Source organism: Ranitomeya variabilis, chromosome 3 (genome assembly GCF_051348905.1).
Source record: "Ranitomeya variabilis isolate aRanVar5 chromosome 3, aRanVar5.hap1, whole genome shotgun sequence".
NCBI lineage: Eukaryota > Metazoa > Chordata > Amphibia > Anura > Dendrobatidae > Ranitomeya > Ranitomeya variabilis.
The window spans coordinates 413,067,062-413,090,093 of NC_135234.1; the positions used below are offsets into that span (position 1 = coordinate 413,067,062).

A 23,032-nucleotide genomic window follows, 5' to 3' on the forward strand; every position below is an offset into this window, starting at 1 on the left:
GGTCTGGCTGTCATGGACAACCAGACTGGATGCCAGACCGGGGTATCACAAATCTTTTTGCTTAATTGTATGCCTCCTTATTTTGGATCAATTTTTGGTTTTGGCTTGCATAAAATGATGCAAAGTACTGCTGTGATAAAGATGGTATGCTTGTGTAGTTTCTGTATCATATTTTCATCCTTTACGAAAAGAGCCATATTAAACATGTCCCCATAGCAAGATATAATTTGTGAAAATGCAGTGTGTGAATAGGAGTTCTTAAATTGCCATATACTAATGCTATACCGCTGGCTGCTGTGGTTAAACACTATGGGGAAAAAAAGGACTTAATTGGGTTTCAAAAGATTTATTCTTATACTGGAGTAGCAGCTGGGGGTTATTATTGCAGGACTGGGTCATCTTTGTCTTGTGCTTATCACAGAGTATTTATTAGCAATTCCGAGTCTAAGTATAGCCGGGTACTCAATCACTTTAATTTAATTTATTGTAATTCTTCCACAGATATCCGGCTTTAGAACTAACCAACATTTTTTAAATGACTAAAGCACTTAACGTTTGGCTGCCCCAGTATCATATGTTCTAGCATCCGTCTAACAAGACTGTAATGCAGGGTATGAGCTCATGCTGCAGCCATTACAGATGACTGGACAGAGAGGAGCTCGCTGATCCAATACCCCTGCTGCCATAGACATGAACATAACACAATATTAATATTTACTGGAGCATTATTCATGGCCAAACTACAAGCATTTTGGAAGTATCTAATCATTGCTGTAGACAGTCTGACATTCAATCCTTTTATATACACTATAGGTCATAAACTGTATAAAGTAAAAGCTTTGGATGCTCTTCTAATTGAAATCATAAAGGATGTTTGTATCCTAGGTTAGGTTTATGATATACTAATATTAATTGCTCGTGTTCTGTTTGTATGTTAGGCTACTAATGGAATCGTAGGAACGCTTAAACGGAACCATCTCGGTTCACCTGTCTGTGCTAGTCAATGCAATAAATTAAGTTTTCGGAAGCACCTTTTTTTTAGAACAGTATTTTGTGCTATCCCTATGTCAATCTTCCTGGAAAGTTCTGAATAAATTGACAACTGGGCATTACCATTCCCTTGTCAATTGGGCTTTGCATTAGGAATTCCCCTTTATATTGTGCACTTTTATCCAGGCACATACTCCGATCAGACATGACATTAACACTGCCTGCTTATTATTGCATTCTTTGGACCTTGCAGTAGAAGGTAACCAGAGCATACTAGTAATACCCTTTAAGACTGGGAGATGCTTTCGCCTTGTCATCAAACCATCACTTTGTTAAAGTTGCTTAGATTCTTACACATGATCATTTCTCCTACTCTCGACATATGACGAACTGACGGATCTCATGCTGCATATTAGATAGCAACCATTAATATGTGCCATTGTAATGAGATGACAGGGTATTGTGGCCGCAAGAAGCACAACGGTTTGCAATATTGCTGGCAAACTCTTGTACACCTTCAGACTCCCGCACATGGTGGTGGTATTCTGCCACATATATCTTCAGCACTGTGGAACCTTACCATTACTCACATCACCTGTCAGTGGCATTTATCAACCGATAACTATATTGGTGCGTGTTACAGAATCCCCCAGCACCCAGAATATGTTGGGCCGTTATATATATGTATAATAGGTTCCATGTGAGATGCATCAGCCCACAGGCTGCGCTCCTGGGCAGATGGGACAAGATATTCTCCTTCTGTCCTCCCCCACCTTTGTAATTCCCACAGTAAATATCGGCAGGCTCCGGCCACCTGCGGCTATTGTAATGTATGTCTGGCCTGCTGCTGTTCCATTGGCCTGCCCTCTGTATCTGTGTTTTATATTCTGTGTCCTGTGAATAAAGTGTCGTTAGACTGGAAATACGTGGAGAAGCAGTGAGATGTTATATGCACCCATGTAACCCAGGAATTCCAGCCAGCGTCCTTCATTCAGAATCCAGCCAAAGCAGAGTGGACCTCCTGATACACGGGGTGGTACTGAAAGAGGTACTACAGCACAGTAGACCCTGTTACACTGGTGGCAGACAGCGGGATGTGAGACCCCTTCTACAGGAGGAAAGGAATGAATGGAAAACAACTACCAGAAGTTAAAGAGGACTACATTAAAAGATCTGGTGGAAGCCCGAGGGTTAATCGCCAGCAACAAAACAAAAGCGGATTTGATAGCAGCCATCATGGAACACGACAGTGCAGCGCCCCCCAATGTGAACATGGAGGAGACTGAATTCCAGAGGGAGGTAAAGAACAGACTGGCATTCTATGGCCCAAACCCTGCAGTAGAGATCATACGAGAGGTGATGGCTGATGTGCGTACTGATCTGAAGAAAAAGATGGCCGAGCAGACCAGGATAGAGCTAGCCAAGATGGAGATGGCAGAGCGGACCAAAGTGGAGCTGGCCAAGATGGAGATGGCAGAGCGGAGAGGGGAGAGTCAGCAAGCAGGGGGAGCTCTGGCCTCTGACCAGGTACCTTCAACAGTAAGCCACAAGAAGATCCAGTATAATGCCAGGACTTTGAGCGACAGTGTGCCCTTCATCAAGTGAAGCCGGAGGAATGGGTTCAGATTCTGGCCAGCAAGCTGACAGGCCGGGCAGCGGACGCCTATCGCACGGTACCTGATGAGGACTGTATGGACTATGAGCGGATCAAAGAAGTGATCTTGGCCCGGTATGCGCTGACACCAGAGGCATACCGCCAAAAGTTCCACGGACTTATAAAACGAGTAATCGATACCCACGCTGAATGGGCCTGTAAATTACGGCGGTCACTGCTACAGTGGGTACAAGGGAGCCAAGCAACCACTAAGGAGGACGTCCTCCAGCTCGTCTTGTTAGAACGATTCTTTAATGGACTAACCCCCGAGACACAGGAATGGCTTCGGGACAGGCGGCCAACGACTCTTGAGGAAGCCGCTCGTCTGGCCGATGAACATCATGATGCCAGGAGGCCTCAGTTGTCCGGATCAAAGATGGTCACTAGGGGTCCGCCCATGGACCTGGTGGGCCCTGTTGTGAATTAGACTTTTTTTGGCTCCCTCTTGTGGTCACTAGTGGTATGACTCTGAGATTGTCTTTCCCTAGTTTGGCACCCACCTGGGTCGTTAGTCCAGGGGTGTTGCTATATGAACTTCCTGAATTCTCAGTCTGGTGCCTGGCATCGTTGTAATCAGTCCTTTCTGTTTGCTCCTGTCTGCTGGTCCTGGTTCATGCAAAATTAAGCTAAGTCCTGCTTCCTTGTTTTTTGGTTATTTGTATTGCTCTTATTTTTTGTCCAGCTTGTACTAAATGTGATTCCTGATTTTGCTGGAAGCTCTAGGGGGCTGGTATTCTCCCCCCGGGCCGTTAGACGGTTCGGGGGTTCTTGAATATCCAGCGTGGATATTTTTGATAGGGTTTTTGCTGACCGTATAAGTCATCTTGCTATATTCTGCTATTAGTCAGTGGGCCTCTCTTTGCTAAATACCTAGTTCATTCTTACGTTTGTCTTTTCTTCTTACCTCACCGTTATTATTTGTTGGGGGCTTGTATCCAACTTTTGGGGTCTTTTCTCTGGAGGCAAGATAGGTCTATCTTTTCCCTTCTAGGGTTAGTTAGTTCTCCGGCTGGCGCGAGACGTCTAGAACCAACGTAGGCACGTTCCCCGGCTGCTGCTATTTGTGGTGCTAGGATTAGCTATACGGTCAGACCAGTTACCACTGCCCTATGAGCTGGTTTTTTGTGTTTGCAGACTTGGTATTTATTGCAGAGACCCTCTGCCATTGGGGTCATAACAGTATGCCAGGCCAAAGTTGAATGTTTAATGCATTGCAGAAGTGGGATAATAAGAAAGGAAATTCTGAGGTTTTTTTTTTCCTCTCTTTCTTCCTCCCCTTTACCTCTGAGTGGCTTAAGCTTGCTGCAGACATGAATGTCCAGACTCTGATTACAAGTGTGGATCAGCTTGCTGCTCGTGTGCAGGGCATACAAGATTTTGTTACCAGTAGACCTATGTCTGAACCTAAAATACCTATTCCTGAACTGTTCTCTGGAGATCGATTTAAGTTTAGGAATTTCAGGAATAATTGTAAATTGTTTCTTTCTCTGAGACCCCGTTCGTCTGGAGACTCAGCTCAGCAAGTTAAAATTGTTATCTCTTTCTTGCGGGGCGACCCTCAGGATTGGGCTTTCTCGCTAGCGCCAGGAGATCCGGCATTGGCGAATATTGATGCATTTTTTCTGGCGCTCGGATTGCTTTACGAGGAACCCAATCTTGAAATTCAGGCAGAAAAAGCCTTGCTGGCTATTTCTCAGGGCCAGGATGAAGCTGAAGTGTATTGCCAAAAATTTCGGAAATGGTCCGTGCTTACTCAGTGGAATGAGTGTGCTCTGGCCGCAAATTTCAGAAATGGCCTTTCTGAAGCCATTAAGAATGTAATGGTGGGTTTCTCCATTCCTACAAGTCTGAATGATTCCATGGCGCTGGCTATTCAAATTGACCGGCGTTTGCGGGAGCGCAAAACTGCTAATCCTCTGGTGGTGTTGTCTGAACAAACACCTGATTTAATGCAATGTGATAGAATTCAGACTAGAAATGAATGGAAAAATCATAGACGGCAGAATGGGTTGTGTTTTTACTGTGGTGATTCTACACATGTTATATCAGCATGCTCTAAACGCCTTACAAGGGTTGTTAGCCCTGTCGCCATTGGTAATTTGCAACCTAAATTTATTTTGTCTGTGACTTTAATTTGCTCCTTGTCTTCCTACCCTGTTATGGCGTTTGTGGATTCAGGTGCTGCCCTGAGTCTTATGGATCGGTCGTTTGCCAAGCGCTGTGGTTTTGTTCTTGAGCCATTGGTAAATCCTATCCCTCTTAGAGGTATTGATGCTACGCCATTGGCGGAAAATAAACCGCAGTTTTGGACACAGGTAACCATGTGCATGACTCCTGAACATCGGGAGGTGATTCGTTTTCTTGTTCTGCATAAAATGCATGATTTGGTCGTTTTGGGTCTGCCATGGTTACAGACCCATAATCCAGTCTTGGATTGGAAGGCTATGTCTGTGTCAGGTTGGGGCTCTCAGGGAATTCATGGTGATTCCCCACCGGTGTCTATTGCTTCCTCTACTCCTTCGGAAGTTCCGGAGTATTTGTCTGATTATCAGGATGTATTCAGCGAGTCCAGGTCCAGTGCTCTTCCTCCTCATAGGGACTGTGATTGCGCTATAGATTTGATTCCGGGTAGTAAATTTCCTAAGGGAAGATTATTTAATCTGTCTGTACCTGAGCATACCGCAATGCGTTCGTATATCAAGGAATCTCTGGAGAAGGGGCATATCCGTCCATCCTCTTCCCCTCTTGGTGCGGGATTCTTTTTTTGTGGCCAAGAAGGACGGATCTTTGAGACCTTGTATTGACTATCGGCTTCTGAATAAAATCACTGTTAAATTTCAGTATCCTTTGCCTCTGTTGTCGGACTTGTTTGCCCGGATTAAAGGTGCCAAGTGGTTCACCAAGATAGATCTTCGTGGTGCGTACAGCCTTGTGCGCATTAAGCAAGGAGATGAATGGAAAACTGCATTTAATACGCCCGATGGTCATTTTGAGTACTTGGTGATGCCTTTTGGGCTCTCTAATGCTCCTTCAGTGTTTCAGTCCTTTATGCATGATATTTTCCGGAAGTATCTGGATAGATTTATGATTGTTTATCTGGATGATATTCTGTTTTTTTCTGATGATTGGGACTCGCATGTAGAGCAGGTCAGGATGGTGTTTCAGGTTTTGCGTGAGAATGCTTTGTTTGTTAAGGGCTCAAAGTGTCTCTTTGGAGTACAGAAGGTTCCCTTTTTGTGTTTTATTTTCTCCCCTTCTGTGGTGGAGATGGACCCAGTCAAGGTCCGAGCTATTCATGATTGGACTCAACCCACGTCAGTTAAGAGTCTTCAGAAGTTCTTGGGCTTTGCTAACTTCTACTGTCGTTTTATCGCTAATTTTTCTAGCGTTGTTAAACCTTTGACGGATATGACCAAGAAAGGTTCTGATGTTGCTAACTGGGCTCCTGCAGCCGTGGAGGCTTTCCAGGAGTTGAAGCGCCGGTTTACTTCAGCGCCTGTTTTGTGCCAGCCTGATGTCTCACTTCCCTTTCAGGTTGAAGTGGATGCTTCTGAGATTGGGGCAGGGGCCGTTTTGTCGCAGAGAGGCCCTGGTTGCTCTGTAATGAGACCATGTGCTTTTTTCTCTAGGAAGTTTTCGCCTGCTGAGCGGAATTATGATGTTGGCAATCGGGAGTTGCTGGCCATGAAGTGGGCATTTGAGGAGTGGCGTCATTGGCTCGAGGGTGCTAAGCATCGTGTGGTGGTCTTGACTGACCACAAAAATCTGATGTATCTCGTGTCTGCTAAACGCCTTAATCCTAGACAGGCCCGTTGGTCATTGTTTTTCTCCCGTTTTGACTTTGTGGTCTAGTATTTACCAGGTTCAAAGAATGTGAAGGCTGATGCTCTTTCAAGGAGCTTTGTGCCTGACTCTCCTGGAGTCGCAGAACCAGTTGGTATTCTTAAAGAGGGAGTAATCTTGTCAGCCATTTCTCCGGATTTGCGACGTGTGTTGCAGAGATTTCAGGCTTGTAGACCTGACTCTTGTCCACCTGACAGACTGTTTGTTCCTGTTAAATGGACCAGCAGAGTCATTTCCGAGGTTCATTCCTCGGTGTTGGCAGGGCATCCGGGAATTTTTGGCACCAGAGATTTGGTGGCTAGGTCCTTTTGGTGGCCTTCCTTGTCGCGGGATGTGCGGTCATTTGTGCAGTCCTGTGGGACTTGTGTTATGGTTCTCAATGGCAAGAGAACATAGCCCAGCAAACATACGAACTAGCTCTTGGAAGGATGGAAACTAAACTGACCATGAACTAAACCTGCCGCACAACTAACAGTAGCCGGGTAGCGTAGCCTGCGTTTTATCCCTAGACGCCCAGCGCCGGCCGGAGGACTAACTAATCCTGGCAGAGGAAAATACAGTCCTGGCTCACCTCTAGAGAAATTTCCCCGAAAGGCAGACAGAGGCCCCCACATATATTGGCGGTGATTTTAGATGAAAATGACAAACGTAGTATGAAAACAGGTTTAGCAAAATCGAGGTCCGCTTACCAGATAGCAGGAAGACAGAAAGGGCACTTTCATGGTCAGCTGAAAACCCTATCAAAACACATCCTGAAATTACTTTAAGACTCTAGTATTAACTCATAACATCAGAGTGGCAATTTCAGATCACAAGAGCTTTCCAGACACAGAAACGAAACTGCCGCTGTGAACTGGAACAAAATGCAAAAAACAAACAAGGACAAAAGTCCACTTAGCTGGGAGTTGTCTAGAAGCAGGAACAAGCACAGAAAGGCTTCTGATTACAATGTTGACCGGCATGGAAGTGACAGAGGAGCAAGGTTAAATAGCGACTCCCACATCCTGATGGGAACAGGTGAACAGAGGGGATGATGCACACAAGTTCAATTCCACCAGTGGCCACCGGGGGAGCCCAAAATCCAATTTCACAACAGACTTGTGCTCGAGCTAAGCCTTGCTGTTCTCGTGCCAGCGGGTTGCTCTTGCCCTTGCCTGTCCCGAAGAGGCCTTGGACACACATTTCCATGGATTTCATTTCAGATCTTCCGGTGTCTCAGGGCATGTCTGTCATCTGGGTGGTATGTGATCGCTTTTCCAAGATGGTCCATTTGGTATCTTTGCCTAAGCTGCCTTCCTCTTCCGATCTGGTTCCTTTGTTCTTTCAGAATGTGGTTCGTTTACACGGCATTCCTGAGAATATCGTGTCTGACAGAGGATCCCAGTTTGTTTCCAGGTTCTGGCGATCCTTTTGTGCTAAGATGGGCATTGATTTGTCGTTTTCGTCTGCCTTTCATCCTCAGACTAATGGACAAACGGAGCGAACTAATCAAACTTTGGAGGCTTATTTGAGGTGTTTTGTTTCTGCGGATCAGGATGATTGGGTGACCTTCTTGCCGTTGGCTGAGTTTGCCCTTAATAATCGGGCTAGTTCCGCTACTTTGGTCTCGCCATTTTTCTGCAACTCTGGTTTCCATCCTCGTTTTTCCTCGGGACATGTGGAGCCTTCTGACTGTCCTGGGGTAGATTCTGTGGTGGATAGGTTGCAGCAGATTTGGAATCATGTGGTGGACAACTTGAAGTTGTCACAGGAGAAGGCTCAGCGTTTTGCCAACCGCCGCCGCGGTGTGGGTCCCCGACTTCGTGTTGGGGATTTGGTATGGCTGTCTTCTCGATTTGTTCCTATGAAGGTCTCCTCTCCTAAATTCAAGCCTCGCTTCATCGGTCCTTACAAGATATTGGAAATCCTTATTCCTGTGTCCTTTCGCTTGGATCTTCCGGTGTCGTTTGCCATTCACAACGTGTTCCATAGGTCTTTGTTGCGGCGGTACGTTGTACCTGTGGTTCCTTCTGTTGAGCCTCCTGCTCCGGTGTTGGTTGAGGGCGAGTTGAAGTACATGGTGGAGAAAATCTTGGATTCTCGTCTCTCCAGACGGAGGCTTCAGTATCTGGTCAAGTGGAAGGGCTATGGTCAGGAGGATAATTCCTGGGTGGTTGCCTCTGATGTGCATGCGGCCGATTTAGTTCGTGCCTTTCACGCTGCTCATCCTGATCGCCCTGGTGGTCTTGGTGAGGGTTCGGTGACCCCTCCTTAAAGGGGGGGTACTGTTGTGAATTAGACTTTTTTGGCTCCCTCTTGTGGTCACTAGTGGTATGACTCTGAGATTGTCTTTCCCTAGTTTGGCACCCACCTGGGTCGTTAGTCCAGGGGTGTTGCTATATGAACTTCCTGAATTCTCAGTCTGGTGCCTGGCATCATTGTAATCAGTCCTTTCTGTTTGCTCCTGTCTGCTGGTCCTGGTTCATGCAAAATTAAGCTAAGTCCTGCTTCCTTGTTTTTTGGTTATTTGTATTGCTCTTATTTTTTGTCCAGCTTGTACTAAATGTGATTCCTGATTTTGCTGGAAGCTCTAGGGGGCTGGTATTCTCCCCCCGGGCCGTTAGACGGTTCGGGGGTTCTTGAATATCCAGCGTGGATATTTTTGATAGGGTTTTTGCTGACCGTATAAGTCATCTTGCTATATTCTGCTATTAGTCAGTGGGCCTCTCTTTGCTAAATACCTAGTTCAGTCTTACGTTTGTCTTTTCTTCTTACCTCACCGTTATTATTTGTTGGGGGCTTGTATCCAACTTTTGGGGTCTTTTCTCTGGAGGCAAGAAAGGTCTATCTTTTCCCTTCCAGGGTTAGTTAGTTCTCCGGCTGGCGCGAGACGTCTAGAACCAACGTAGGCACGTTCCCCGGCTGCTGCTATTTGTGGTGCTAGGATTAGCTATACGGTCAGACCAGTTACCACTGCCCTATGAGCTGGTTTTTTGTGTTTGCAGACTTGGTATTTATTGCAGAGACCCTCTGCCATTGGCGTCATAACAGGGCCCCAAACCACCGAAGATTGTAGGGGGACCAGCTAGAAACCCAGCCTACCACAGTTCCCCTGGGGCGCGATGCCACACCTGCCGTCAGCTGGGCCACCTGCAAAGACAATGTGCCAACCGGACTCAGTATACCCAGTGGCCAAAGGCGGGAACAGCTACCTTCAGCCGACATTGGGGGCTACGACTAACCAAGGGGTGGAAGAGGTGGAGGAAGTGCTGCATGAAGTGGATCCCGTGCAGGCAGCCCGGGCAGATAACCGACAACAGCATTGACAGGTTGTGTGGGTTAATGGAAAACATGCAGGGACTAAGATTAAGGGCAACTTTGACCCTTGTGAAGCCTCATCTCGTCCGGGACCAAGAGAAGACGGACCGGACAGTGGCAGTCCGTGTAGCATGGGGAGCCATACATCGACTGCCCACTGCCCGGATTCACCTGAACTGGGGAGTCGGGGATGGCCTTGTTGAGGTCGGCTTGATGGAGGATTTGCCCGCAGATGTCTTGCTGGGAAATGACTTGGGGCCCATGGTGTCTGCCTTCTCGGTTGCCCCTCTGGCTGAGACATATCCTGTGACCACCCGGAGACAAGCTCGAGCTGCGGAGGCGAAATCACACTCAGAGGAGGCCCAGGTAAGACACCCCAGCCCTACACGTATTCCCATAGCCAGACACATTTCTTGGGCCACACCAGATGAATTTAAGAGGGAGTTTCTTGAGGATCCTTCATTGGAGGGATATCGTGGGAAGGCACAAGAGGGGAGAGGGGTAATGGAAGGGGAACAGTTTATATGGAAGCCGGGACTCCTCTATCCTCTACCGGATCACAGAGCAGCACCACACAGGGACGAGCCCCACTATAAAACGACAGCTGGTAGTTCCCAAGAAGTATAGGCAGGAGTTACTGCGAATCTCTCATGACATACACTTGGCCGGGCACTTTGGTGTCAGTCGCACCAGGCATTGTCTGACACAAAACTTCTTTTGGCCGGGGGTAACCTATGATGTTCGTCAGTACTGCCAGACTTGTGACAATTGCCAGCGCATTGGCAAGAGGGGAGATCGATGCAAGGCCAAATTACGCCCCCTCCCCATTGTGGAGGAACCATTTAGCCGAGTAGCGGTCAATCTGATAGGGCCGTTAGCCAAACCCAGTCCGTGAGGGAAAAGGTATATATTGACAGTGGTAGATTATGCCATACAGTATCCAGAGGCGGTTGCATTACCTAACATACTGGCAGAGATGTGGCGGCTGCCCTGCTCCAGGTTTTCTCACGGGTTGGATTTCCCCGAGAGATTATCTCGGACCAGGGTACCCAGTTTACAGCAGAGGTGACCAACCAACTGTGGAAGCTGTGCGGAGTTAAGTCCATTAGAAGCACCCCGTACCACCCGCAAACCAATGGGTTGTGTAAACGCTTTAACGGGATGTTAAAACAACTCATTGGGACTTTTACCAGGACCTACAGGGACTGGCAGAAATTCTTGCCTCACCTCCTGTTTGCCTATCGGGAGGTGCCCCAAGAATCCACGGGGTTCTCCCCGTTCGAACTGGTATATGGGAGACGGGTAAGGGGACCCCTAGACTTAATGCTAGAACACTGGGAAGGGGAGGGCATCATAGAAGGGGTACCTATTGTACCCTATGTGCTGGAATTCCGGGACCGCCTACAGGAGCTGACCCAGGCTGTACGTGGGAACATGCAGTTGGCTCAGCGGCGCCAGCGCGTATGGTACGATAGGAGGGCCGGAGAGCACACCTTTGAGATAGGACAGAAGGTCCTGGTGTTAGAGCCCACTAGGCAGAACAAGTTCCAAGCTGCATGGCAGGGGCCCTACCAAGTAGTGGGGAAAATAGCCGACACCACCAATAATGTCGCCGATTGTGACGACCCCAGGGTTATCCGCATGTTCCACGTGAATATGCTGAAACCCTACCGGGGGCGCCCTGAAGAGGTAGTGGCCATCTGTGCACCTGAAGCAGAGGATTTAGCCGGACTTCCCTTGCCTGATGTTTTAGGGGAAAGGACTCAGTCTAAAACATGGGACCAGGTACACTTGGGTGAAGACCTAGGCCCCCGGAAGAGACAGCAGGCGGAGGCTTTGTTGAGGCAGTGACAGAGGATGTTTTCGGGGAAACCCGGGCACACTCACCTGGCACAACACAAGGTTGAGACCCAGGATCAGACCCCCCTGCGACAACCCCCCTTCCGCGTCCCTGAGTCTGTACGAGAAGGGATGCGACAAGAGATACAAGAGATGTTGCGTTTAGGGGTCATTGAAGAGTCAGATAGTCCCTGGGCATCCCCCCGTAGTGTTAGTGCCCAAGAAGGATGGAACTACACGGTTTTGTGTAGACTCTCGTAAGCTCAATGAGAAAACAATGACGGATGCGTATCCCATGCCACGTGTGGATGAGTTGTTAGACCGGCTGGCAGGGGCAAAGTATTTGACCACCATCGATCTATGCTAAGGCTACTGGCAGATTCCCCTTAGTCCTGACGCTATTCCCAAGTCGGCATTTGTCACCCCGTTTGGCTTATTCCAGTTTCGAGTTATGCCATTCGGGATGAAGACTGCCCCGGCGACCTTCCAGAGGCTGGCTGACCGGCTTCTGGATGGTCTCCAGGACTATGCTTGTGCCTACCTGTACGACATTGCCATCTACAGCGCGACATGGGAAGAGCATGTAAATCATCTAGAGACAGTATTAGACAGGATTCACAAGGCCGGAATCACCCTGAACCCAAACAAGTGTCACGTGGGCAAAGCAGAGGTTCAGTATTTAGGGCATTGGGTGGGAAGTGGGAAACAAAGGCCAGAACCAGCCAAGATTGAGGCCATAGCCAAATGGCCCACCCCACGCACTAAAACCCAGGTCATGGCATTTCTAGGGACAGCGGGGTATTACAGGAAATTTGTTCCCAATTACAGCAGTGTAGCCAAGCCCCTCACTGATCTGACCCGTAAGAACCAACCCCGCCAGGTAACCTGGACCCCAGAATGTGAGGAAGCCTTCCGCCAGCTAAAGGACGCCCTCACCAATACCCCTGTATTGGCCGCACCTGATCCAACTAAACGCTTCCTTGTTCACACAGACGCTTCTGTGTTTGGATTGGGGGCAGTACTGAGCCAAGTTGGGCCGGACGGCCAAGAACACCCGGTAGCTTATCTGAGTCGGAAACTACTGCCCCGTGAAGTGAGCTATGCGGCCATCGAGAAGGAGTGCCTGGCAGTAGTATGGGCACTCAAAAAGTTACAACCATATTTGGATGGACGACAGTTTTCCCTCCTAACGGACCATAATCCCCTAGTCTGGCTTAATCGGGTCCCCGGAGACAACGCCAGATTACTGCGGTGGAGTTTAGCCCTACAACCTCTGGACTTCACCATCCACTGCAGACCCGGCAAACAAAACGGTAACGCTGATGGACTAAGTCGACAAACGGAACTTGTACCAACCCCATAAACTTCGGTCATCCCCAAACCGATCCGTTAAGGATCAGACTGTGTATGCCGATCGTGTCACTGAAAGGGGGAGCCGTGTTACAGAATCCCCCAGCACCCAGAATATGTTGGGCCGTTATATATATGTATAATAGGTTCCATGTGAGATGCATCAGCCCACAGGCAGATGGGACAAGATATTCTCCTTCTGTCCTCCCCCACCTTTGTAATTCCCACAGTAAATATCGGCAGGCTCCGGCCACCTGCGGCTATTGTAATGTATGTCTGGCCTGCTGCTGTTCTATTGGCCTGCCCTCTGCATCTGTGTTTTATATTCTGTGTCCTGTGAATAAAGTGCTGTTAGACTGGAAATACGTGGAGAAGCAGTGAGATTTTATATGCACCCATGTAACCCAGGAATTCCAGCCAGCGTCCTTCATTCAGAATCCAGCCAAAGCAGAGTGGACCTCCTGATACACGGGGTGGTACTAAAAGAGGTACTACAGCACAGTAGACCCCGTTACAGTGAGATTATATTTTGTTTGTACAGCTTTAATATTACTGTCTTAATTTTAGACAATTTCAAATTCTAATAAATTTGCCAAATGTATCACAGTGTTTCATAGTGCTATGTTATGAATGCTTCATCTGCTATATGCTGCATACTGTCAGGTATGTACTGTTGTTAAGTGTTTTGCATTTTTAGTTAGGGATGTTCAGCACTCCATACAAATGTATGCTGTCATATTGTAATGTATACAGCGAGGCTGACCTTTATCAATTGTGCAATGTATGTGTGGGACGGAAGATGTATGTCAAGAAATGCCTTGTGCAGAATACTACTGGGTAGCAGTTTCAGCTACTGCTGGTAATGTTATTAATATTATTATGCATTGCGTATATAGTGGCATCATATCCCGCAGCAGATTGCATACATTATCATCACATGGGATTCACAATCGAAATTCCCTAATAGCATATGTCTGGAGTGTACCCTGAGAAAAGTCACTCAAACATGGGGAGAACATACATGATCGTTCAGACAACTGTTATCTCCCCCTTTCCCTTATACACAGGAATGATTGGAATATATCTTAGAAGAAAGTTGGGAGGCACCCCATATACATGACTCTATCGAATGATCCCACCTATATTAGTGGATATTGCTGACTTTAGTTTAATGTTTATGACAGCTTTTGAAGCCAAGAGTTTCTCACTGTGTCTTAAAGAGTTAATGTCCACTGAATTGCTGGTGATATGCCTAGATCAGAGTGCAGCAGAGGGCAGTATGAGTTTGACATTAGCATGTATGTATGTCTACAATCCTTCATACCACTACTGTTTAGTGAACAGTTACAGCAGTCTTTTCCAGCAAATAGATATTAAAGATTCACAGATGGTGCAGACAGCAGAGGTGAATATATGCAGTAGAAATAAACAACTGTGCCATAGCTAGCTAGTAAGTTGGGGTGAGTAGTTACTTACTATTAAGATTAGTGATGAGCGAGTATACTCGTTGCTCGGGTTTTCCCGAGCACGCTCCGGTGGTCTCCAAGTATTTGTTAGTGCTCAGAGATTCAGTTTTGTCGCATTTACGAATGCTAGACAGGCTGAATACATGTGAGAAATTCCTGTTTGTTAGGGAATTCCCACATGTATTCAGGCTGTCCAGCAGCCGTAAATCATGCTGCTGAGGCGATGAAAACTAAATCTCCAAGCACTAACAAATACTCGGAGATCCCCCGAGCGTGCTCGGGAAAACCCGAGCAACGAGTATACTCGCTCATCACTAATTAAGATGCATTACTACAGGGCTCTGTGAGGGCAACAGCAGACAATTTAAGAAGATCCAGCCTGAGCTGTAGTTGGTGTTTGCCAAAAGTGAAGGAGAAGAATATATGCAGCAGAAAGAAACACCTGTGCTATAGCTAGCTAGTAAGTTGGGGTGAGTAGTACTTGCTATTAAGATGCATTACCACAGGGCTCTGTGAGGACAACAGTAGACAATGTTGATGTTTGTTTCAAGTTAAACCGTTACCTGTTACCTCTTACCTGAGATTGGTGAAACCACCAAGCTAATTTCTGACTTTAAGGGTATGTTTAAAAGCCCATGTTTTCATCCTGAGTGCATGAAAAAGGACTGATCTTACATGGGCAGGACTCAAAACACTGTTCTTCAGTTGGACCCAATGTTCATTGAAATAATTTGCAGCATGCACTAGTCTCTTCTGTGTTTTGGAAAAGGTTTACCCATTCATAACTATGGGTGTGCAGAAAAACTTGGATCCCATAGAGATCTTATGTATAGCATCCAATTTTTACTGTTATTAATGTAAGAAACTGCATTTGGTCTTGTAAATGTTATTATTTGCTCATGTATAAAACAGATGTCATACTCATGTAAAAACAAAAAGGACATACAGATAGCATACGGATGACCATACAAATGAAAAATCATTCATTGTTTTCTGGATAAAATTTTTCTTGTCATAGTTTCTTGGGAACGTAGCTTATGACTGTAACACTGAGTAACTACCAAGCTCATTGCCCCCTGTGAGTAAAGTTTTTGGGTTTTTTTAAACATTATTGCAAATTTTCAATAAAAACAAGTTGGTAAATTACATATGAGTGAAACAGCATAATTTGTGTTAGAATAATGTAAGCAAAAATCTGTGGCAAATTAGTTTTTTTTAGTTCTGGTATCAGGCATGGAAGGGATTTCATATAACCTAAATTGAGGATAAAAGACAGAAATAAAATCATAAATATGTCTTTTTAAGTCCTCTACAAATGGGCTGATTTTAATTTGCTTTCTGAGTTTATTATGTAGTTTAATACTTACCTACAGACGCATGGTGTGAATTATTTTTTACTACCTCTTTAATAGCAGCATGGTCATGAATCATATCATTGCTCTCAAAAGTCAGCCACTATAGTCCCAATAAAAAGAATTTATCCCACTTGTACTTTTTCTTGTTTTATTGTATGAGCATATCTAATCATATTGGAGATAAAGGGATATTTAACTTAAAATTTAACTTGCTTAAAGTATACATAATTTTTGTTGCATTTGCTACTAAGACTGAAAAATAATTAACAAAAAATTCTGTTGAATGTGTGGATGATAAGACATAGTGGTTTAAAAATGGTTGCATGGGACTAGAAAATCATAGGCCCGATTCAACATTTGTGTTTTTTTAAATTACATTTTTTTTGTAGTATTTGTGGTCTTTTTCTAGGTCTAATTCTTCAAAATGGGGCACACAGATTGATGAAAGTTGGGCAAAATTAACTTTTTTGGTTGTCTTTTACTTTTTTTGCATCTTTTTAGAGCAAAAACTTGCATAATCCTTTAAAATTTGTTTTTATTTCCTCAATAATAATAAGATCAATTAGGTCAAAACATCACAACAACCCCATTGCGGATTAAAAAACAACAGAGAAATCCAAGTTAAGATAACTTAAAAAGGGGGCTGTGCCTGGCAGCATGGGTTCTGTGGCCAATTAGGTCTCTCTTATTACGGACACCTGGTAGGTCAAGGACCTGGCAGTGGGCTTATTCATTCTTATCAAAATTCTAGCTAAGAACCTTACATTCAGTTTTATAAATGTGATCGGTCTATAGGGCAATGTATAAGAGTAATAGTAAAAGTCAATAGGCCAATTTATAATATTTGGTTTTGCGGTCCATGTTTTTTACTACAGTTATAGTTTGAAAGAAAGACGCTAAATAAATAATGAATATGACGCAAATATAAAAGTCACAATTACAAATATTTTTACCCCAGTAAAAAAAGGCACAAAACAATGATGAATCGGGGTCATATCCTTCCAAAAATAGTGTCATACTTGTTCTGTAGCTGTGCGTGGTACTGTATCTCAGCCCCATATATTTTAATTACTGGATGCTGAGCTGCAATACCAGAAACAATGTGTGGAAAGGTGTGGTTCTGTGTCTGGAAGAAAGCAGACATTCCTTCCTAATCATCAACAACCCCTTTAACCTTTTTGCATCTCTGCCACCCATTCTATTACTTAGATTTGCGGCTATTGTCAAACTTTCAAAATCCCATCATTATAGCGAAAAGAATGATGTAAGGCTCAAATACCCATTGATAGATATGGTGCTCCACCTGGTCATAGGGAGAAATCCTTAACTCATATTTCACGTGACCCACTGCAATTTTTCTAGCACCGTGGCTCAGTGGTTAGCATTGCAGCCTTGCAGCTCTGTGGTCCTTTGTTCACATTCCACCAATGACAACATCTGAAAGGAGTTTGTGTGTTCTCCCCGTGTTTCTGTGGGTTTTTTCCCACACTCCAAATACATACTGATAGGGAATCTAGATTATGAGCCCCAATGGGGACAGTGCCGATAATGTCTGTAAAGCGCTGTGGAATTAATGGCGCTATATAAGTGAGTAAAATAAATAAATATTGAGTCTACTCAAATTACCTACTATAGACTTTATCATAGGAGACTCATACACAGAAAACTCTACATCTTCAAAGGAGAATAAAGAAGCAGTTGTAGTATATTAAAATAGGAAATTTCTACTGAATATGACAGGTGACTTGAGGTAAGACTAATAATACCCAAAGCACCTCCAGTCTTTTAGCTGTCATTTTCTGTCAGGTAATGATGGTGGTACAACTGGTACTTAGCATCAGAGATATGTGCTGTGTTTGTAGGAATGTAATGGCTTATTGTTGATAATATAAGTATACATTGTGTATTGTAAAGTCTGTTTATTTGTATGTATCATCAATGGGATGGGGCTGATTTGTCACCCAATGGCACATGCACCTTTAGTCTACTGAAAGTAACTGGGAATATATCTGTTCTTGTGCCTAGGTGCGATAGTTCATCACCAGTTCGGAAAGAAAAAAAGAAGAAAAGTGGCAAAAAGCACAAAAGGGACAGGTAATATCAGAGTAAACTTGTTTACTAGTTGACACCAATAATTAGTTGAGCCTGTGCCATTGTAACATTCAATGGTGACAGCATACACTGCGTTGTAATTATTTCTTGTTAAATTATCATGGTCCTTTACTTTCACCATCATATAATCATGTCAATTGAAAGGAATTTTATAATTATGTTTACAGCAAAGTGGTGTAATTGATGGCAAAATAACAGACCAGTTTTACTCAGCTGGTACTCCGTAATAAGAACAGCATGTGCCCAGCCCCTCTGTCATTTTACTGCCATCATCATGGTTCATTTTATTAAATTCCTTTACTTTAGAAACTTTTAATCAAAAACCTACAGAATTACACTAATTGATTTTTGCCCTCCAAACTGTGGTATTGGGCAGTATTATCAAATATATACTGTATATATATATATATATATATATATATATATATATATATATATATATACTTATCTATTCAATAACAGTCAGTTATTTAACCCTTTCCTTAAGTTTTGGAATTTTTGTTTTTCTATCTTAAGCCCTTTACCTCCAAGGGTGGTTTGCATGTTAATGACCAGGCCAATTTTTACAATTCTGACCACTGTCCGTTTATGAGGTAATAACTCTGGAACGCTTCCATGGATCCCTGTGGTTCTGACATAGTTTTCTCATGACATATTGTACTTCATGATAGTGGTAAAAGCATTTTTATATGACTTGCGTTTATTTAAAAAAAAAAAAACTGAAATTTGGCGAAAATTAAGAACATTTCGCAATTTTCCAACTTTACATTTTCATGCCCTTAAATCACAGAGATATGTCACACAAAATACTTAATAATTAACATTTCCTACATGCCTACTTTACATCAGCACAATTGTGGAACCAACATTTTTTTATTAGGAAGTTATAAGGGTTAAAAGTTAAACAGTGGTTTATCAGTTTTACAACATCATTTTTTTTAGCGACTACATCACATTTGAAGTTACTTTAAGGGGTCTATATGATAGAAAATACCCAAACACCATTTTAAAACCTGCACCCCTCAAGGTGCTGAAAACCACAGTCAAGATGTTTATTAACCCTTCAGGTGTTCACAGGAATTTATGGAATGTATAAGGTAACAGGAGAAATTGGACCCCAAAAGTTGTTGTGCTATTTGTCCTGAGTACTCTGATACCCCATATGTGGGGTAAACCACTGTTTGGGCGCACAGCAGAGCTCGGAACAGAAGGAGCGTCGTTTTACTTTTTCACGCAAAATTGGCTAGAATTAAGATCAGACGCCATGTTGTGTTTAGAGAGCCCCTGATGTGCCTAAACAGTGGAAACCACCCACAAGTGACACCATTTTGGAAACTAGACCACCTAAGGAACTTATCTAGATGTGTGGTGAGCACTTTGGACCCCCAAGTGCTTCACAGAAGTTTATAATGTAGAGCCGTAAAAATAAAAAATCATATTTTTTCACAAAAAACAATTTTTGTGCCCCCAATTTTTTATTTTCCCAATGGTAACAGGAGATGTTGGACCCCAGTGTTGTTGTGCAACTTGTCCTGAGTATGCTGATACCTCCTATGTGGGGGTAAACCACTGTTTGGGGCGCATGGCAGAGCTCGGAAGGGAAGGATGGTGACCCGGATGTCGTCATGATGACAACGGGTTACCATGGCAGTGATCGTGACCCCTCTTCACGCCGTGGGGTCTCCGATTCAAAGGCAGAGGGCCTGCCAGCCCTCTGCCTGCTCCCTGAATGCTGCAATCACAGCATTTCAGGGGTTAGAGTGTCGGGAGCGGTCTGTGACCGCTCCTGGCACGTAATGCCGGATGTCAGCTGTGAGAATCAGCTGACACCCGGCCGTGATTGGCTGCCCAACCCCCATTTGCGCGTCCGATCACGATGACATACTATATCGTCCATCGTCAGACAGGCCAAGTCACATGAACGGTAAAGTACATCGAATGGCAGAAAGGGGTTAAAAAGGTGTATGTGAAAATGAATATATTGATTTTTAAATAGAAAGAAGGCAGCAGTCCAATTCAAAATGCTAAATTAACCGTTCTCATGGCTTGAGAAAGGTGTTGTGAACCAAAATATTGACATTTAGACTTAATAAAATCCACCTTTTTTCAATTTTGCATTTTGAATTGGAGCGCTGCCTTCTTTCTATGCTACATATTATGGAACAAATTGAACTATTGTCTAGAGGCCCCACACCCACTCTGAGTAGATGCTAAGTGTTTCTGTTCCACAACCCCCTTGTTGCTGTCTAGCTATCTACCGTATTTTTCTGATTACAAGACACTTTTTTCCCAAAAATTTTTTGGGGAAACGGGGTGCATCCTATATTTGGAATGTACTGACAGTTATCGTGGTGGCAGCAGGATTCTTCCGGTGGTCCGATGCTGCAGGGCGATGATCTCGCTCCCAGCCTGGTGTGGCAGGTTCGGTGATGCGGGGGGGGGCTCCGGTGACATTTTGTATTCAGGACTGTAAGATGGACCCCCATTTGACACATTAATTTTTTTTTTCCCCCATTTTCCTTCTGAAAATTTGGGGTGCGTCTTATGGTATGGTGCGTCTTATAGTCCGAAAAATACGGAATCTCTGAAACTTTCTTTTTTAATTACAATTGTACAGTTGTTTTGTCCATTTACATTCTTGCTGTAAGTTGACAACATCAGTTTAGATTATTATTTTTTGAAATTTGAATTCACGCGGCACATTGAATTTTTACCCAAAAATTGATTCTTTGTAAACTGCAATGCTTGAAAACCCCCAATGGCCTTGAGAAAACATGTGTAACACTGTAAAGTCTTTTAGAACCGTATTCAACCATTTTCAAGCTTTCTAACACAAAGATAGCCTTAGTATTGTCAAAGTGACCTCACCATAGAAACAGATGGTAAATGGTGCTAACCAACAGTCCGTTTAACAAAATAGCACACCCACAGACTTTTTTATACTATTTTTTATATAAAAAAAAGTTCCCTAATTATCCCTTTTAATTATTTGTGATCAGTCTGACTGTTCTTTGCAAAATACTTACTCAAATTGAAGGTGTCGCTATCAGAGGTAACAACGTCTTGCTGTTACTGAGACAAGTGACGTGCCTTATTTTAAATAACACTCTGCAATTTCTTACTACCAAAACACTTGGTAAAGGTAAAGGTGGCCAATTATGGCCTGTAGTTGGTAGTACTGCTGCCTGGATGGCTGGTGCCAGTGGTGGTGATGTTTCTGCAGCTACTAACAACTCCCATATTCTTAGCTGTGGCATAGTTTTTGTTTTATTTTAGACTACCCCGTCCATACATTTTGAATCCTATATTTTGTATAACACTATAATTCCCTTTTAACATTCTTTACAAACTTAATTATTTTACCCTTACCAAAAAGGACCGAAAAAGAAAGCAAGCAGAAAGCAAAATTCTGCAGAAAGCATCATTTTTTGTATTTCTATAAAAAATATATTTTTTAATTATTTCCTTAACAAAAAGGGTTGCACAAGAAATGCAAAAACTCAGCATAGTCACTTGTGAGTAGCAAGAAAACAATCTCTGACTGACAGTGATTTCATTGTTGCATTGCTTCTGCTCTTCAGTACATTAAGAATGAAGACAAAATATGTAACTGTAATTCAAATGAAGCAGGACAGATGTCAGCGAGACCATATCACTGATCAATCACACTGAGTCCATCACTGCTGCTGGCACTTCTGCTATCTCTCTCCCTCTATCAATTGAATCTCTGTATTATTCAAATACTACTATTATAATTTTCTTCCCTTCTGCATTTGTACAACACATTACTGTCTGGAGAATTTGTTCAATGAGCTCCGATGTCCTCTCACTATCCGCATCACCCTAAAATAGCTGATGAATCCCTTGCCTTGATTTTTATACAAGCTATTATAGTCCCTCCTGATTGACTATGGTCTACCATGTTATATGATCCATTACACCGGAGAAATATGTTGTGACTATCTCCATGGATACAACCAATGATCCCCTAGGGGTACGTGACCAGGATCCAGACGGGACATTTTGAGACATATGGGTAATTATCCTCTTTACTTAATCTCACATGTTGCAGTCTGTTTATTTATGATGTATGGCGATCCTATTAGTATAGGCTGTGCAACTGTACCATTTGTTTAATTGCTATACATCGGACTTACTGGCATTCATGTGTAGGCAATAAATACTGTGTCATGGTATTAAATTTACTAGCGTCTTGCCCTGTGAACCTGGATCATTGGTTGTATCCATGGAGATAGTCACAACATATTTCTCACAAACTATTATTCACTATATATTATATGTATGTTTTTAGGTGAAAATTGATGATATGAATTTTCAATAAATGTAATTCTTTGTTACCTTTTGCCAGTTTTGACTCTTGTTTCTCCGGTGTAATGAATTGGTAATTGAGTCGCCATATATATTTAGATAACTGACGTTTATATTTTTGTACATGTTATATGATACCTGCAAGGCATTATGGAGAAGCTCATACGGTCGTTTCTTAGATCATGTCAGCCTTTTGTGTCTCATGCAATCTTCTGCAAAGTGGAAAAATTCGGCAGGCATTTTTTTAAAGAAATTTGCACAAATTGAATTGTAAATTGTTCGAGTTCGCCGGACCTGTGAATTTCATAAAATTCAAAATCAAATCGTATTCGCATCTAATCATTTTGCTCATCTCTACATATCAACCATCCTCACTAAATTACCTTTTACCATCAGCATCATTGTGGCTAGTTTGAAAGTTCTATACACTAACCCTGACAATGGAGAGGTTAGTGTGAAAGACAATGTGTGAGAGGCTCGGAGCACAGACACATGACACTCGGCTCCCGCTTGCAGCAGAGCAGGAGCTGAGAGTCATACTTACGTATGCTCTAGTAATTATAAAAACTGTAAAGCAACCTTTTCTCTGCAGCTTTGTATTCGAAAAATGCAATAGAATTGTACTAAAAGCAAAGACTATGACATTCTTCCTATGGGGCAGCACAGTGGCTCAGTGATTAGCACTGCATGCTAGCAGCGCTGGAGTGCTGGGTTCATATCCCACCAAGGACATCTGCAAGGAGTTTGTATGTTCTCCCCGTATTTGCGTGGGTTTCCTCCTGGTACTCCGGTTTCCT

The 23,032-nt window shown here is 43.8% G+C and overlaps 1 protein-coding gene across 4 annotated transcripts in view; it reads left to right on the top strand.

Moving 5' to 3' along the window:
• SRRM3 (serine/arginine repetitive matrix 3) overlaps window positions 1-23,032 on the top strand; it is a 678,443-nt gene that overhangs the window by 526,906 nt on the left and 128,505 nt on the right. For all 4 annotated transcript variants that reach the window (XM_077296283.1, XM_077296282.1, XM_077296284.1 and 1 more), the window contains exon 8: window positions 17,820-17,888. In XM_077296283.1, coding sequence (XP_077152398.1) covers window positions 17,820-17,888 — 69 coding nt within the window. The remainder of the gene's footprint in view (window positions 1-17,819; window positions 17,889-23,032) is intronic.